The following is a 15,573-nucleotide window of genomic DNA, read 5'->3' on the forward strand; positions in this document are numbered from 1 at the left end:
GAGGAGGAGAGGATAGAGAAGGTGAGGGAGGAGGAGGAGAGGATAGAGAAGGTGAGGGAGGAGGAGGAGAGGATAGAGAAGGTGAGGGAGGAGGAGGAGAGGATAGAGAAGGTGAGGGAGGAGGAGGAGAGGATAGAGAAGGTGATGGAGGAGGAGGAGAGGATAGAGAAGGTGATGGAGGAGGAGGAGAGGATAGAGAAGGTGATGGAGGAGGAGGAGAGGATAGAGAAGGTGATGGAGGAGGAGGAGAGGATAGAGAAGGTGATGGAGGAGGAGGAGAGAATAGAGAAGGTGATGGAGGAGGAGGAGAGGATAGAGAGGGTGAGGGAGGAGGAGGAGAGGATAGAGAGGGTGAGGGAGGAGGAGGAGAGGATAGAGAGGGTGAGGGAGGAGGAGGAGAGGATAGAGAGGGTGAGGGAGGAGGAGGAGAGGATAGAGAGGGTGAGGGAGGAGGAGGAGAGGATAGAGAGGGTGAGGGAGGAGGAGGGGAGGATAGAGAGGGTGAGGGAGGAGGAGGAGAGGATAGAGAGGGTGAGGGAGGAGGAGGAGAGGATAGAGAGGGTGAGGGAAGAGGAGGAGAGGATAGAGAGGGTGAGGGAGGAGGAGGAGAGGATAGAGAGGGTGAGGGAGGAGGAGGAGAGGATAGAGAGGGTGAGGGAGGAGGAGGAGAGGATAGAGAGGGTGATGGAGGAGGAGAGGATAGAGAGGGTGATGGAGGAGAAGGAGACGATAGAGAGGGTGATGGAGGAGAAGGAGACGATAGAGAGGGTGATGGAGGAGAAGGAGACGATAGAGAGGAGGAGGAGGAGAGGATAAAGAGGGGGAGGGAGGAGAAGGAGAGGTTAAAGAGGGTGAGGGAGGAGGAGGAGAGGATAGAGAGGGTGAGGGGATAGGAGGAGGAGAGGGAGGAGGGTAATGTGATGTAGATAAATAGGGGAATTTCAAAGAGGTGAAAAGGGAGAGCAATGTGTCATGCTTCACTTATTTCTGCCATCCATCTCCTTTGCCTGTCTACTCCCACTACCCCTTTATGCTTCTCCTCCCCCTGGCCTGTGACAGCATCAATCACCACACAGAGCAGCTTTATGGGACAGAAACGTCAGCCCCACTGCTAACAGCTTCCTTCTCACACACACACACACACACACACACACACACACACACACACACACACACACACACACACACACACACACACACACACATACACACACATACACACACACACACACTGTCTATGTCTTGGGGTTGAAAACAACATTCAGTCTGTAAAAGGTCCTTGTGGGATATCTTTCAGACTTCAACAGATCTGTCGTTGTAATGTGGGTGAAAGATCCGTTCCTGGTCCCTGTCAGACTGTTGCAGTTCACACACAGGGATCACAAGGCCTGTCTAGCTGGTCTCGGACACCACTGATATGTACAGAGAAAACAGCTATTTTCTCTTCACGATCTGGCAAACACAGACACAGAAATGCAGTACATCCAGAGACGTGCACACACAGACAGGTACATACGCATACCCTCCCGCATACCGTCCTGTATGCTGAGACTCCTGAACACGTATACGCATGCATATTTCATGCCATCACATTAAAATGTACCAACACACAAGAACACATTCATGACGTCTATGTTGACAACACACACACACGCACTTCCCCGCACACAAATACACACAGTCTCGACAGTAAGTGCACGCAAACAAGAACAATCTAGTGTTCTCCTGCAGACAAACGTCCGCCCACGCAAACGCCTCTCTGCACACTGAAACGTCTCAGCTGCTTAGCCGTCTGTCTGGGGAGGCAGACAGGCAGGTGTGCTGCCAACCAGCCAGGGAGTCCTGCCCAGTCCAGCCCCTCCCAGAGAGCCAGGGGCTCAGCACCCTGAATCTAAACCCAGCGAGGTGTGTCAGTTAGACCCACTCACCACTGCATTCCCAGAGCATGCGATCTGGTCCAGGTCCAGAATGGCTGTCATGTTTCCCACGCAGGAGAGGACTGTGTGCTGCTAGGAGGGAGGGAGAGAGGGAGGCAGCACAGGGGGGGGAGCGAGAGAGCAAGAGAGAGAGCGAGAGAAGAGATAGACTCGCTGCACAAGTTAGACCAGCAAGAGGGAAGGGAGAGAGCGAAAGACAGACAGCTAAAATGGAGTGAGAGAAAGAGTGAATATTTTGAAAGAGAGGGATGGAAAAGATGCAGAGGGACAGAGAGGAGGGAAGAGAGGAAAAGAGAGTGGGAGAAGGAGAGAGTGAGACTGCAGTTTGTGCTTGGTAAGCACAGCGCGTCTGTGCAGCCAAGGCTTTGTCCCGGTAATTCTAATTGGATTTCAGCAGGTCAGGTGGGCAGAAAGGGGTTGGGCTAGAGAACAGAGGAAAGGGGGCGGGGGATGGATGGAGAGTGGAGAGGGTGCTGGGGTGGAGACATGCAGCACTCTGACGTCACAGAGAGAGAGGGGTGCTGTAAAAGGGAAGGGATGCTGACGTTGACTACTGACCCCTTCCTCCAGTGTATTCTGCATCAGCTCAGCAGCTGCGCTCTAAAGTCACTGTCTGATCCTGCTGAATTATCAGAGCATCACCTTGAGATGTCAGTTTATGGGCTGGAATTGGATTAAGCACTACACCTGTCATCAGTGAGCAACCAGGCTAATACATGATGACGAAATCCATTTTCTTGTCGCAGAGTGTCAGACTAGACAGTGAGGGAAGAAGGTCTGCATTGAATATCAATATGAGCTCAGTCTTCCAATGCACCAACATGGTTTTGTAACAGCAGATTTTCCAGTAACTAAGACATTCAGTATATTGATTTTATTCACTAACGACCCTGCAATCAATCGACCTGCTGTGACCCCAAGGTAATCCAACACACCGTCACTATGATGGGCTGCAAATGAGCATCTTGCGTTGAAGAGAGATGAACAAAATGGCTGTTACACTGTAATAACAATCCACGTTGCTCTATATCACTACCGTGAGTGTGTGTTTGTGAACTGTATGCGTTTACTTATTGAGCTGGATAGCCTATTGATTTGTCATGTTCTCTTCTCTATTACCTGCAGGAAGCAGCTGGTCCGGTGGGCGGAGTTTCCATCAGGGGACCAATGGAACGTACATAGAACTGCCCCACAGGGGGGTGTCACATGCATACTGTACAAACACACGTTGACCGGTCTAATGATGATGATGATGCGTGCATCTCTGGAATAAATTACTCCACTTGGATGTCAATATCTGCTCTCTCATGCACACAGGAGCGATGCACACATCTTTTTACTGATAAACACCACCATTTTTATTCAGGCATACATTTCTTACTACGGTCTTCGTTTGTTCAATTCCACAGTGTTTTATAGAATGCAATCACAGAGACTCAGCGTGACTGTTTTGAAGTCTCTCAGGCACCACAGTGAGAGTGACACAGCCATACTGCCACCTCCCTCCCTGTGAGTCATATAGACACTGCCGCCTCAGCACCAACCACCCACTCCAAGGAGACAGACAGATGGATGGACACTCAGAGGAGAAAGTAGAGGACAGAAATAGTCACAGGGGACACTGATGTATTTCGTCTGCACTGTTTTCACCACATCTACCAACATCTGAATTCCATTTTAATATCAGCCCTTTTTAAATATAACATAGACAAGCCTTCTGTATTTTACACGCAGGGTTGGGGAGTAACTAATCACAAATAAAAACGGTAACTGTAATCCGTTACCACCTTGAATATTGTAATCAGATTACAGATACCTTTGAAAAACTAGATGATTACTTTGAGGATTACTTTTAAATTCAGAAGGGATGTTAACAAAACAAAACCTTTGACACTTCTGTTTTCTCAATGACATTCAAATCAGCATTGAAAAAAGACACAAGTTTAAGTTTGTTCCACCTGAGTGAGTCTGACCACAAGTCAGAGACCACTATGATGACACACCAAATGTGTTTGATGGATCGAGGGAGAAGAGCAGGAATAGGCTTTTGTAGGCTACAGTCCAAGCTATGTCTTCCAATGGTGCGACTGCTGTCAGCATCCAAAGATTATCCAACTTGAATAAACCCTTGAAGGTAAGAAGGACAGCAGTGTTGTAGTCTACGGTGATATGGATAAAAAGAGAAAAGTGGGGCTTTTATTGCTCAATCTAATTCATGCTGATAAAAAAAAATAATAATCCATAGGCATAATGGACACATGCTCAAATTAGCACACTTTTGATAGACTTAGAAAAGGGCAATCTGTAGTTGCTACATCCATTTTTGGATTTATAAATGTATATCCATTGATTCTTGAAGAATATAACTTAGAAATGCCTCATGAACTCAGTTCAACTGTCACACTCCATGAGATCCCAAAATATAAACTTGTTTTTCTCCAATGTTTGTAAACTTTGTAAATGTAAACAAACACTGTTTCGCCTCATAACATGGTTAAAATAATAATGTTGATATCATGGTTGCTCAGTCTTTCCATCCATAGCTCTGTCTATTAATCTGAGAGTGGTTACATTTCTCCAGGCCCATCCCTCAGCTTTTTACCAAAACAGAGGCGGGGTGCCCATTTTGTTATTGTTTCATCTGTGGATTTGCCCTTTAAACAGCTGCATATTATCAAGATATCACAGTGTCAACAACAAAAAAGTAAACAATAGGCCTATAGCAAATGCAGCATATGGCATTCATTTTTCACATGTAAATAGCACTTTTCAGTAGTGCTCAAATCATGCCATTCCATGAGCGCAGCATTTATTTTATACTCCAATCAATGAGCCCAATCAGTCCTCCATGACAACAAAATAATAAACAACAGAGTAGGGCTGGCTAATAAACCCTTAGGTTTGGGGTTATGCTCAGGAGAATTTTTTGGTTAATCTATACTTCCATATTTCCAAGTTCTATTCTTGAAGATCAAGGGGTATAACATTTATTGGAATGACTGGAATTCTGATATATCTTTACATTAAAACCAAAGTCTAATTGAATCGTAGTATTATATGTAGTAGAAAGCAATAGGTTAGAAGAAGCCTACATAACCAACCCATAAGGTAAAATGTAACATCCATTTATGGCCAGCTATGTAAACTTTAACATGGATTTATCCTGCTATAGATGTTGTTCAGTTGGTAACATATATTTTTTGTCTTCTAATGCCTCTTAAGGGGAAAGTAATCTAAAAGTAACTGAATGTAATCAGATTACGTTACTGAGTTCGGGTAATCCCAAAATTACTGAATAAAATTTTGGGCAGGTAACTAGTAACGGATTACAATTTAGAAAGTAACCCACCCAAACCTGTGTACTGGCACATCACGCTAAAGATCAGCTCCTCTGCTCCGTACCATCAGACAGGCTTACAGCGCCCTCTCCTGGGCTAAATAAGATCAGCAAAACACAAGGGGCCACAGCAATGACTTGCAATCCAAGTTTGACGCTATACCGAGACATTTCACCCACTGAAGGGGAAGAGAGAGGACAGTGCATTTCCTGGACGAGGCCAAGGTCAAGCCAAAGTTATTGTCAGGTTCTTTACATTCATTCTAGTCTACACTGAACAAAATTAAATGCAACATGTAAAGTGTTTGTCCCATGTTTCATGTTCTGAAATAAAATATCCCAGAAATGTTCCATATGCACAAAACGCTGTGCAGTTTTGTCACACAAACACAATGCCACAGATGTCTCAAGTTGAGGGAGCGTGCAATTGGCATGCTGACTGCAGAAATGTCCACCGGAGCTGTTGCCAAAGAATTGAATGTACACTTCTCCACCATAAGCTGCCTCTGAGGGGTGGTGGGTAGCCTAGTGGTTAGAGCGTTGGGCCAGTAACCGAAAAGTTGCTGGATCAAATCCCCGAGCTAACAAGGTAAAAATCTGTCGTTCTGCCCCTGAACAAGGCAATGTTCTCCGGGTGCCGTGGATGTTGATTAAGGCAGCCCCCGGGCACTTCTCTGATTCAGAGGGGTTGGGTTAAATGAGGAAGACACATTTCAGTTGAAGGAATTCAGTTGTACAACTGACTTGGTGTCCCCCTTTTCCAATGTCATTTTAGAGAATTTGGTAGTGCGTCCAACCGGCCTCACAACCGCAGACCATGTGTATGGCGTCGTCCGAGCAAGCGGTTTGCTGATGTCAACGTTCTGTACAGAGTGCCCCATGGTGGCAGTGGGGTTATGGTTTGGGCAGGCATAAGCTACAGACAACAAACACAATTGCATTTTATCGATGGCAATTTGAATGCACAGAGAATCGTGACAAGATTCATTGTCGTGCCATTCATCTGCCGCCATCACCTCATGTTTCAGCATGATAATGCACAGCCCCATGTCACAAGGCTTTCTGTACACAATTCCTGGAAGTTGGAAATGTCCCAGATCTACCATGGCCTGCATACCCACCAGACATGTCAACCATTGAGGTGTACGACAGCTGGAACACATGTACTACAGCGTGTTCCAGTTCCCGCCTATATCCCGCAACTTCGCACAGCCATTGAGGAGGAGTGGGACAACATTCCACAGGCCACAATCAACAGCTGGATCAACTCTATGCAGAGGAGATGTCACGCTGCATGAGGCAAATGGTGGTCACGTCAGATACTGACTGGTTGTCTGATCTACGATCCTACCTTAAAAAAAAGTTGTGACCAGCAGGTGTGTATCAGTATTCTCAGTCATGTGAAATCCATAGATTAGGGCCTAATGCATTTTTTTTTCAATTGACTAATTTCCTTCTATGAACTGTAACTCAGTAAAATCTTTGAAGTTGTCACATGTTGCGTTCATATTTTTGTTCAGTATATTTACTGTACATAGGAGAACAATACATCTGAAATGGATTAGGCCTACACCATTAGGCCTACACCATTTGCAAGGAGAAATAAATTGTGATGTTGAACAGAGCTAAGCATCCCATTACTCGCTCCTTCGTATCACTGCAGCTGCCAGAGCAGGTCTCCTGGGATTGCACTCATTTAGCATCCCTTCACACGTTTCCATTTTGAAAGCATAGCCATTTCTAGCTCCATCATTTTGTTAAGAATTCCTGCAACAGTGTACATGTGTGAAGGGAGGGAGGGTGACACATCTAGTGGATACCTCCCTATGATGTAAGACATGGGCAGCATCCCTGTGGAGAATGAAGACTGATACCACACCGTTTGGCCCAGTCTCCCCCTCCCATCCACACACACACACAGTCTCTGGGTGATGACGTCACAGCAGTGCTGCAGTGGACCGACTAATGGGAGCTTCTGTAATAATGACGCTGGCTAGATGTAAAACACGGCGGGTTGTCTGTTGGATGTGGCAAAAGTGAAGACAATACTGTATGTCTGAATGTGTGTGTGTGTGTGTGTGTGAGTGACAAGGCCAATGTGTGTGGCTGAGTGCATGCATGAAGGGTGGATGGGTGCACAGACAGGACCACCTGGAGAAGGAGAGCACCAGCCCTGCTCCACTGAGCATGCTTACTCTCCTACATGCAGTAGATACAGTGCATTTGGAAAGTATTCAGACCCCTTGACTTTCACATTTTGTTACAGCCCTATACTAAAATTGATTAAATTGGGGGGAGGCATCAAATTACATACAATATCATATAATGACAAAGCAAAAAAAAGTAAAAAAAAAAAAAAAAATGTTGCAAATATCACATTTACATAAGTATTCAGACCCTTTACTCAGAACTTTGTTGAAGCACCTTTGGCAGCGATTACAACCTCGAGTCTTCTTGGGTATGCCGCTACCATCTTGGCACACCTGTATTTGGAGAGTTTCTCCAATTCTTCTCTGCAGATCCTCTCAAGCTCTGTCAGGTTGGATGGGGGGCATCCCTGCACAGATATTGAGGGTCTCTTCAGAGATGTTCGATCGGGTTCAAGTCCGAGTTCTGGTTGGGCCAGTCCTGCATTGTCTTGGCTGTGTGCTTAGGGTTATTGTCCTGTTGGAAGGTGATCCTTCACCCGAGTCTAAGATCCTGAGTGCTCTGGAGCAGTATTTCATCAAAGACCTCTGTACTTTGCTCTGTTAAACTTTCCCTCGATCCTGACTAGCCACCCAGTCCCTGCCACTGAAAAACATACATTACATTTACATTTAAGTCATTTAGCAGACGCTCTTATCCAGAGCGACTTACAAATTGGTGCATTCACCTTATGACATCCAGTGGAACAGCCACTTTACAATAGTGCGTCTAAATCTTTTAAGGGGGGGGGGGGGGGGTCAGAAGGGTTACTTTATCCTATCCTAGGTATTCCTTAAAGAGGTGGGGTTTTAGGTGTCTCCGGAAGATGGTGATTGACTCCGCTGTCCTGGCGTCGTGAGGGAGTTTGTTCCACCATTGGGGTGCCAAAGCAGCGAACAGTTTTGACTGGGCTGAGCGGGAACTGTACTTCCTCAGTGGTAGGGAGGCGAGCAGGCCAGAGGTGGATGCACCATCCCACTTCACCGTAGGGATGGTGCAAGGTTTCCTCCAAAAATGAATGCTTGGCATTCTGGCCAAAGAGTTCCACCTTGGTTTCATCAGACCAGAGAATCTTGTTTCTCGTGGTCTGAGTGTCCTTTAGGTGCCTTTTGGCAAACTTCAAGCGGGGTGTCATGTGCCTTTTACTGAGAAATGGCTTCCATCTGGCCACTCTATCATAAAAGCCTGATTGGTGGATTGCTGAAGAGATGGTTGTCCTTCTGGAAGGTTCTCCCATCTCCACAGAGGAACTCTGGAGCTCTGTCAGAGTGACCATTCTGTTCTTGGTCACCTCCCTGACCAAGTTCTTTCTCCCCCAATTGCTCTGTTTGGTCTGGTGGCCATCTCTAGGAAGAGTCTTGGTGGTTCCAAACTTCTCCATTTAAGAATGATGGAGGCCACTGTGTTCTTGGGGACCTTCAATGCTGCAGACATTTTTTGGTACACTTCCCCAGATCTGTGCCTCGACACAACCCTGTCGTCTCGAAGCTCTACGGACAATTCCTTTTGACCTCATGGCTTGGTTTTTGCTCTGTCATGCACTGTCAACTGTGGAACCTTATATAGACAGGTGTTGTGCCTTTCCAAATCATGTCCAATCAGTTGAATTTACCACAGGTGGACTCCAATCAAGTTGTAGAAACATCTCAAGGGTGATCAATTTTATGATCACTTGGCTACATAGCTGATGCCTGCTTGACTGTCCATTAATTCACGGTACTCCATTCCGTTTATTTGTGTTTTATCTGTCGGCTCTGTGCTTTAACTCAGGATCTGTGTGTAGTTAATCCGACCCTCTCTGCCTAGCCGTCGCCATTTTTACCTACTGTTGCTGTGTTATCTGACTAGCTGCTGTTATATCACCTGTTGTTTTAGCTAGCTCTCCCAATCAAGACCTGCAATCACTTTACGCCTTATTGCATGTCTCCCTCAAATATCAATATGCCTTGCATACTGTTGTTCAGGCTAGTTATCATTGTTTTGGTTTGCAATGGACCCCGTAGTTCCACTCTCTGTACCTCTGATACCTCCTTTGTCCCACCCCCCACACATGCGGTGACCTCACCCATTGAGACCAGCATGTCCAGAGATACAACCTCTCTTATCATCACCCAGTGCCTGGGCTTGCCTCCGCTGTACCCGTGCCCCACCATACCCTGGTCTGCACATTATGCCCAGAATCTATTCTACCACGCCCATAAATCTGCTCCTTTTATTCCTTGTCCCCAACGCTCTAGGCGACCAGTTTTGATAGCCTTTAGCCGCACCCTCATCCTACTCCTCCTCTGTTCCTCGGGTGATGTGGAGGTAAACCCAGGCCCTGCATGTCCCCAGTCACCCTCATTTGTTGACTTCTGTGATCGAAAAAGCCTTGGCCTCATGCATGTCAACATCAGAAGCCTCCTCCCTAAGTTTGCCTTACTCACCGCTTTAGCACACTCTGCCAACCCTGATGTCCTCGCCGTGTCCGAATCCTGGCTTAGGAAGGCCACCAAAAATTCTGAGATTTCCATACCCAACTATAACACTTTCCGTCAAGATAGAACTGCCAAAGGGGGAGGAGTTGCAATCTACTGCAGAGATAGCCTGCAAAGTTCTGTCATACTTTCCAGGTCTATGCCCGAACAGTTCGAACTTCTAATTTTAAAAATTAATCTCTCCAGAAATAAGTCTCTCACTGTTGCCGCCTGCTACCGACCCCCCTCAGCTCCCAGCTGTGCCCTGGACACCATCTGTGAATTGATCGCTCCCCATCTAGCTTCAGAGTTTGTTCTGTTAGGTGACCTAAACTGGGATATGCTTAACACCCCGGCAGTCCTACAATCTAAGCTTGATGCCCTCAATCTCACACAAATCATCAAGGAACCCACCAGGTACAACCCTCAGTCCGTAAACATGGGCACCCTAATAGACATTATCCTGACCAACTTGCCCTCCAAATACACCTCTGCTGTCTTCAATCAAGATCTCAGCGATCACTGCCTCATTGCCTGTATCCGCCACGGGTCCGCGGCCAAACGACCACCCCTCATCACTGTCAAACGCTCCCTAAAACACTTCTGCGAGCAGGCCTTTCTAATCGACCTGGCCCGGGTACCCTGGAAGGATATTGACCTCATCCCGTCAGTTGAGGATGCCTGGTCATTCTTTAAAAGTTACTTCCTCACCATATTAGACAAGCATGCTCCGTTCAAAAAATGCAGAACCAAGAACAGATATAGCCCTTGGTTCACTCCAGACCTGACTGCCCTCGACCAGCACAAAAACATCCTGTGGCGAACTGCAATAGCATCGAAGAGCCCCCGCGATATGCAACTGTTCAGGGAAGTCAGGAACCAATACACGCAGTCAGTCAGGAAAGCAAAGGCCAGTTTTTTCAAGCAGAAATTTGCATCCTGTAGCTCTAACTCCAAAAAGTTCTGGGATACTGTAAAGTCCATGGAAAACAAGAGCACCTCCTCCCAGCTGCCCACTTCACTGAGGCTAGGTAACACGGTCACCACTGATAAGTCCATGATAATCGAAAACTTCAACATACATTTCTCAATGGCTGGCCATGCCTTCCTCCTGGCGACTCCAACCTTGGCCAACAGCCCCCCCCCCCCCCCCCCCCCCCCCCCCCCCCCCCCCCCCGCTGCTACTCGTCCAAGCCTCCCCAGCTTCTCCTTTACCCATATCCAGATAGCAGATGTTCTGAAAGAGCTGGAAAACCTGGACCCATACAAATCAGCTGGGCTTGACAATCTGGACCCCCTATTTCTGAAACTGTCCGCCGCCATTGTCGCACCCCCTATTACCAGCCTGTTCAACCTCTCCTTCGTATCATCTGAGATCCCCAAGGATTGGAAAGCTGCCGCGGTCATCCCCCTCTTCAAAGGGGGAGACACCCTGGACCCAAACTGTTACAGACCTATATCCATCCTGCCCTGCCTATCTAAGGTCTTCGAAAGCCAAGTCAACAAACAGATCACTGACCATCTCGAATCCCACCGTACCTTCTCCGCTGTGCAATCCGGTTTCCGAGCCGGTCACGGGTGCACCTCAGCCACGCTCAAGGTACTAAACGATGTCATAACCGCCATCGATAAAAGACATTACTGTGCAGCCGTCTTCATCGACCTGGCCAAGGCTTTCGACTCTGTCAATCACCATATTCTTATCGGCAGACTCAGTAGCCTCGGTTTTTCTAATGACTGCCTTGCCTGGTTCACCAACTACTTTGCAGACAGAGTTCAGTGTGTCAAATCGGAGGGCATGTTGTCCGGTCCTCTGGCAGTCTCTATGGGGGTACCACAGGGTTCAATTCTCGGGCCGACTCTTTTCTCTGTATACATCAATGATGTTGCTCTTGCTGCGGGCGATTCCCTTATCCACCTCTATGCAGACGACACCATTCTGTACACTTCCGGCCCTTCCTTGGACACTGTGCTATCTAACCTCCAAACGAGCTTCAATGCCATACAACACTCCTTCCGTGGCCTCCAACTGCTCTTAAACGCTAGTAAAACCAAATGCATGCTTTTCAACCGTTCGCTGCCTGCACCCGCACGCCCGACTAGCATCACCACCCTGGACGGTTCCGACCTAGAATATGTGGACATCTATAAGTACCTAGGTGTCTGGCTAGACTGCAAACTCTCCTTCCAGACTCATATCAAACATCTCCAATCCAAAATCAAATCTAGAGTCGGCTTTCTATTCCGGAACAAAGCCTCCTTCACTCACGCCGCCAAACTTACCCTAGTAAAACTGACTATCCTACCGATCCTCGACTTCGGCGATGTCATCTACAAAATAGCTTCCAATACTCTACTCAGCAAACTGGATGCAGTCTATCACAGTGCCATCCGTTTTGTTACTAAAGCACCTTATACGACCCACCACTGCGACCTGTATGCCCTAGTCGGCTGGCCCTCGCTACATGTTCGTCGTCAGACCCACTGGCTCCAGGTCATCTACAAGGCTATGCTAGGTAAAGTGCCGCCTTATCTCAGTTCACTGGTCACGATGGCTACACCCACCCGTAGCACGCGCTCCAGCAGGTGTATCTCACTGATCATCCCTAAAGCCAAAACCTCATTTGGACGCCTTTCCTTCCAGTTCTCTGCTGCCTGCGACTGGAACGAATTGCAAAAATCTCTGAAGTTGGAGACTTTTATCTCCCTCAACAACTTTAAAAATCTGCTATCCGAGCAGCTAACCGATCGCTGCAGCTGTACATAGTCCATCTGTAAACTACCCACCCAATTTACCTACCTCACCCCCCATACTGCTTTTATTTATTTACTTTTCTGCTCTTTTGCACACCAGTATCTCTTCTTGCACATGATCATCTGATGATTTATCACTCCAGTGTTAATCTGCTAAATTGTAATTACTCGATTTATTGCCTACCTCATGCCTTTTGCACACATTGTATATAGATTCTCTTTTTTCTACCATGTTATTGACTTGTTTATTGTTTACTCCATATGTAACTCTGTGTTGTTGTCTGTTCACACTGCTATGCTTTATCTTGGCCAGGTCGCAGTTGCAAATGAGAACTTGTTCTCAACTAGCCTACCTGGTTAAATAAAGGTGAAAAAAAAAAAAAAAAAAGAAAAAAAAAATGGAAACAGGATGCACCCGAGCTCAATTTTGAGTCTCATAGCAAAGGGTCTGAATACTTATGTAATAAGGATTTTTTTAAATATTTTTTTTTATACATTTGCAAAAACGTAAACTAAAAATACTTTCCGAATGCACCAGGAGATGATACAGGGAACAGGGAAGACTGCAGGAGGCTGAGAGAGCCAGTGTTAGTTAACCCTTTACAGCCTGAGAGGCAGCATCCAAACAGTTGAAAAGCAAACCATCATCTGTACGTATTTTGTACTGTGTTTACACAGACCACTGTCCACTTTCAGCAGATGCATACCAAAATAATTCAGATCCATTTCTGACTATGTATGTATGTATGCTAATAATAACTAAGTCTGGGAATTACCAGGGACCTCAAGACACGATATTATCATGATACTTAGGTGCCGATACGATATGTATTGCAATGAAATTTATTCTATATGTATCGCGATTCGATACTATGATTTTAGTGCAATTCAATATTCCAAACATTGACCAGATGTCTGATCAGTCATGGACATTAAAGTGCTGAAAACAAATTGGCTCCCTATTTAAAAAGAAGATGGAGCACAAGCTATGAAGGAAGAATACTGGCGTTTTGGTGAAAATACAGCCAACTAACGCAGGTCAAAACAATACATTGTCAAAAAAATAATATCCCGATATGTAACTGTATCGATCACTAATAATTATCCTGTCTGGCAGTTCTATTTGCATGTTTGAAATGTATTTAGACATCACACAATATCATACAATATCACAGAAACCACTCCACCTCTTCTTCTTCTTCTTCTTCCCACTCAGTGTTACATGGCAGTGATTCGCTGTGTAATGGAGAACGAAAAGGCATTCATTGGCTGTTGTCTTGATCCTCAGGGCCTCAGGCTGGTGTGGTTTAACGAGTCACGACTCAGTATTTTCCCATAAAAGGTTTGTCCACAGAACATGGCCTTACAACAACTTAACACACCAGAATCTGCACAAGTTCAAAGCATCAAAATAAAACCTTAATCATGAAATAAAACGTCACTTGTTCAATTGTACATTGATAGAGAACCATACCAGAGCAACTGACAGATACAACTCCAGAACCAAAATGGCTGCCGTAACCACAACCACCCCATGATGAACCCCATCTCAAGTCTATCACAGTTTAACCAGAATGGTATAGATGGTATAGATGGGTTAGCTGAAAACGATGTGCATGCTTCCATGGTGCAGCAGTCAGCGTGTTGTTGTTATTCTGGATGGCCAAATAGCGAGCAAGAATGACAAGAAACTGCCATGTGGGGGAACAGTAAGTGGCTAGTTTCAGTTAGTTTCATCTTGTTCTTGAAACCATGTCTTGTTTTGAGGTGTTTTGACAAACATTTGCTAAAGCTAGCTAACCAACTACTGTAACAATTTATTTGAGAGACAACAAGTGCTCACTGTGCAAATTGATTTATATTTTCAATAAACATTGGAGACAAAATGTAGTTTACATTTAGTCAACAAAGCCAACCCCATCTGTTTTCACCATAGTTGCACATGCATCGGTTTTGTTGCTAAACAACCAAGCCGTCAACACTACGAAGCAAGCAAGATCTACTCGGGTTTTTATAAAGCTAGCCAGCTTCACATTCCAGCTCAGGCTATATCCATATTACAAAAGGTAGATATTGATCATGCACCCGCCCCTTACTTGAACCTGCTCGAGCTAGGCTTGTAACTGCATGTTCATATCGCCCATGGCTAGTCCAAGGGGACAAAGGCACAATCTTTGCGAGAGGGAGGGAATCTGATTTAATTGGTCCTCAACTCCCGGCTAAAGATACATGGAGTTAGCCTGCCCCGGAGCAGGTTACAAGACGGGTTACAGGTTACTTGAATTTCTAAGCAAACAGCTGGAGGAAGGGCTTTCTCCTATAGATCTCCATTTTTATGGAATGGTCTGCCTACCCATGTGAGAGACGCAGACTCGGTCTCAACCTTTAAGTCTTTACTGAAGACTCATCTCTTCAGTAGGTCATATGATTGAGTGTAGTCTGGCCCAGGAGTGTGAAGGTGAACGGAAAGGCTCTGGAGCAACGAACCACCCTTGCTGTCTCTGCCCTGCCGGTTCCCCTCTCTCCACTGGGATTCTCTGCCTCTAACCCTATTACAGGGGCTGAGTCACTGGCTTACTGGTGCTCTTTCATGCCGTCCCTAGGAGGGGTGCGTCACTTGAGTGGGTTGAGTCACTGACGTGATCTTCCTGTCTGGGTTGGCGCCCCCCCTTGGTTTGTGCCGTGGCGGAGATCTTTGTGGGCTATACTCGGCCTTGTCTCAGGATGGTAAGTTGGTGTTTGAAGATTTCCCTCTAGTGGTGTGGGGGGTGTGCTTTGGCAAAGTGGGTGGGGTTATATCCTTCCTGTTTGGCCCTGTCCGGGGGTATCATCGGCTGGGGCCACAGTGTCTCCTGACCCCTCCTGTCTCAGCCTCCAGTATTTATGCTGCAGTAGTTTATGT

General features: G+C 46.3%; 1 protein-coding gene across 4 annotated transcripts in view; it reads right to left on the minus strand.

Annotated features, from left to right (window-relative positions):
- Positions 1-15,573, minus strand: part of LOC129815053 (protein NDRG3-like) — a 64,537-nt gene that overhangs the window by 20,576 nt on the left and 28,388 nt on the right. Inside the window, exon 1 of one of the 4 annotated variants that reach the window (XM_055868360.1) lies at positions 1,929-2,302. The exons of the other annotated variants lie outside the window; for them this stretch is intronic. Within the exon in view, the coding sequence (XP_055724335.1) occupies positions 1,929-1,979 (51 nt within the window). The 5' untranslated portion in view covers positions 1,980-2,302. Of the gene's footprint in view, positions 1-1,928; positions 2,303-15,573 lie in introns of those variants that run through there. 4 annotated transcript variants of the gene reach the window in all.

The sequence above is a fragment of the Salvelinus fontinalis genome, chromosome 18 (assembly GCF_029448725.1).
Source record: "Salvelinus fontinalis isolate EN_2023a chromosome 18, ASM2944872v1, whole genome shotgun sequence".
Classification (NCBI taxonomy): domain Eukaryota; kingdom Metazoa; phylum Chordata; class Actinopteri; order Salmoniformes; family Salmonidae; genus Salvelinus; species Salvelinus fontinalis.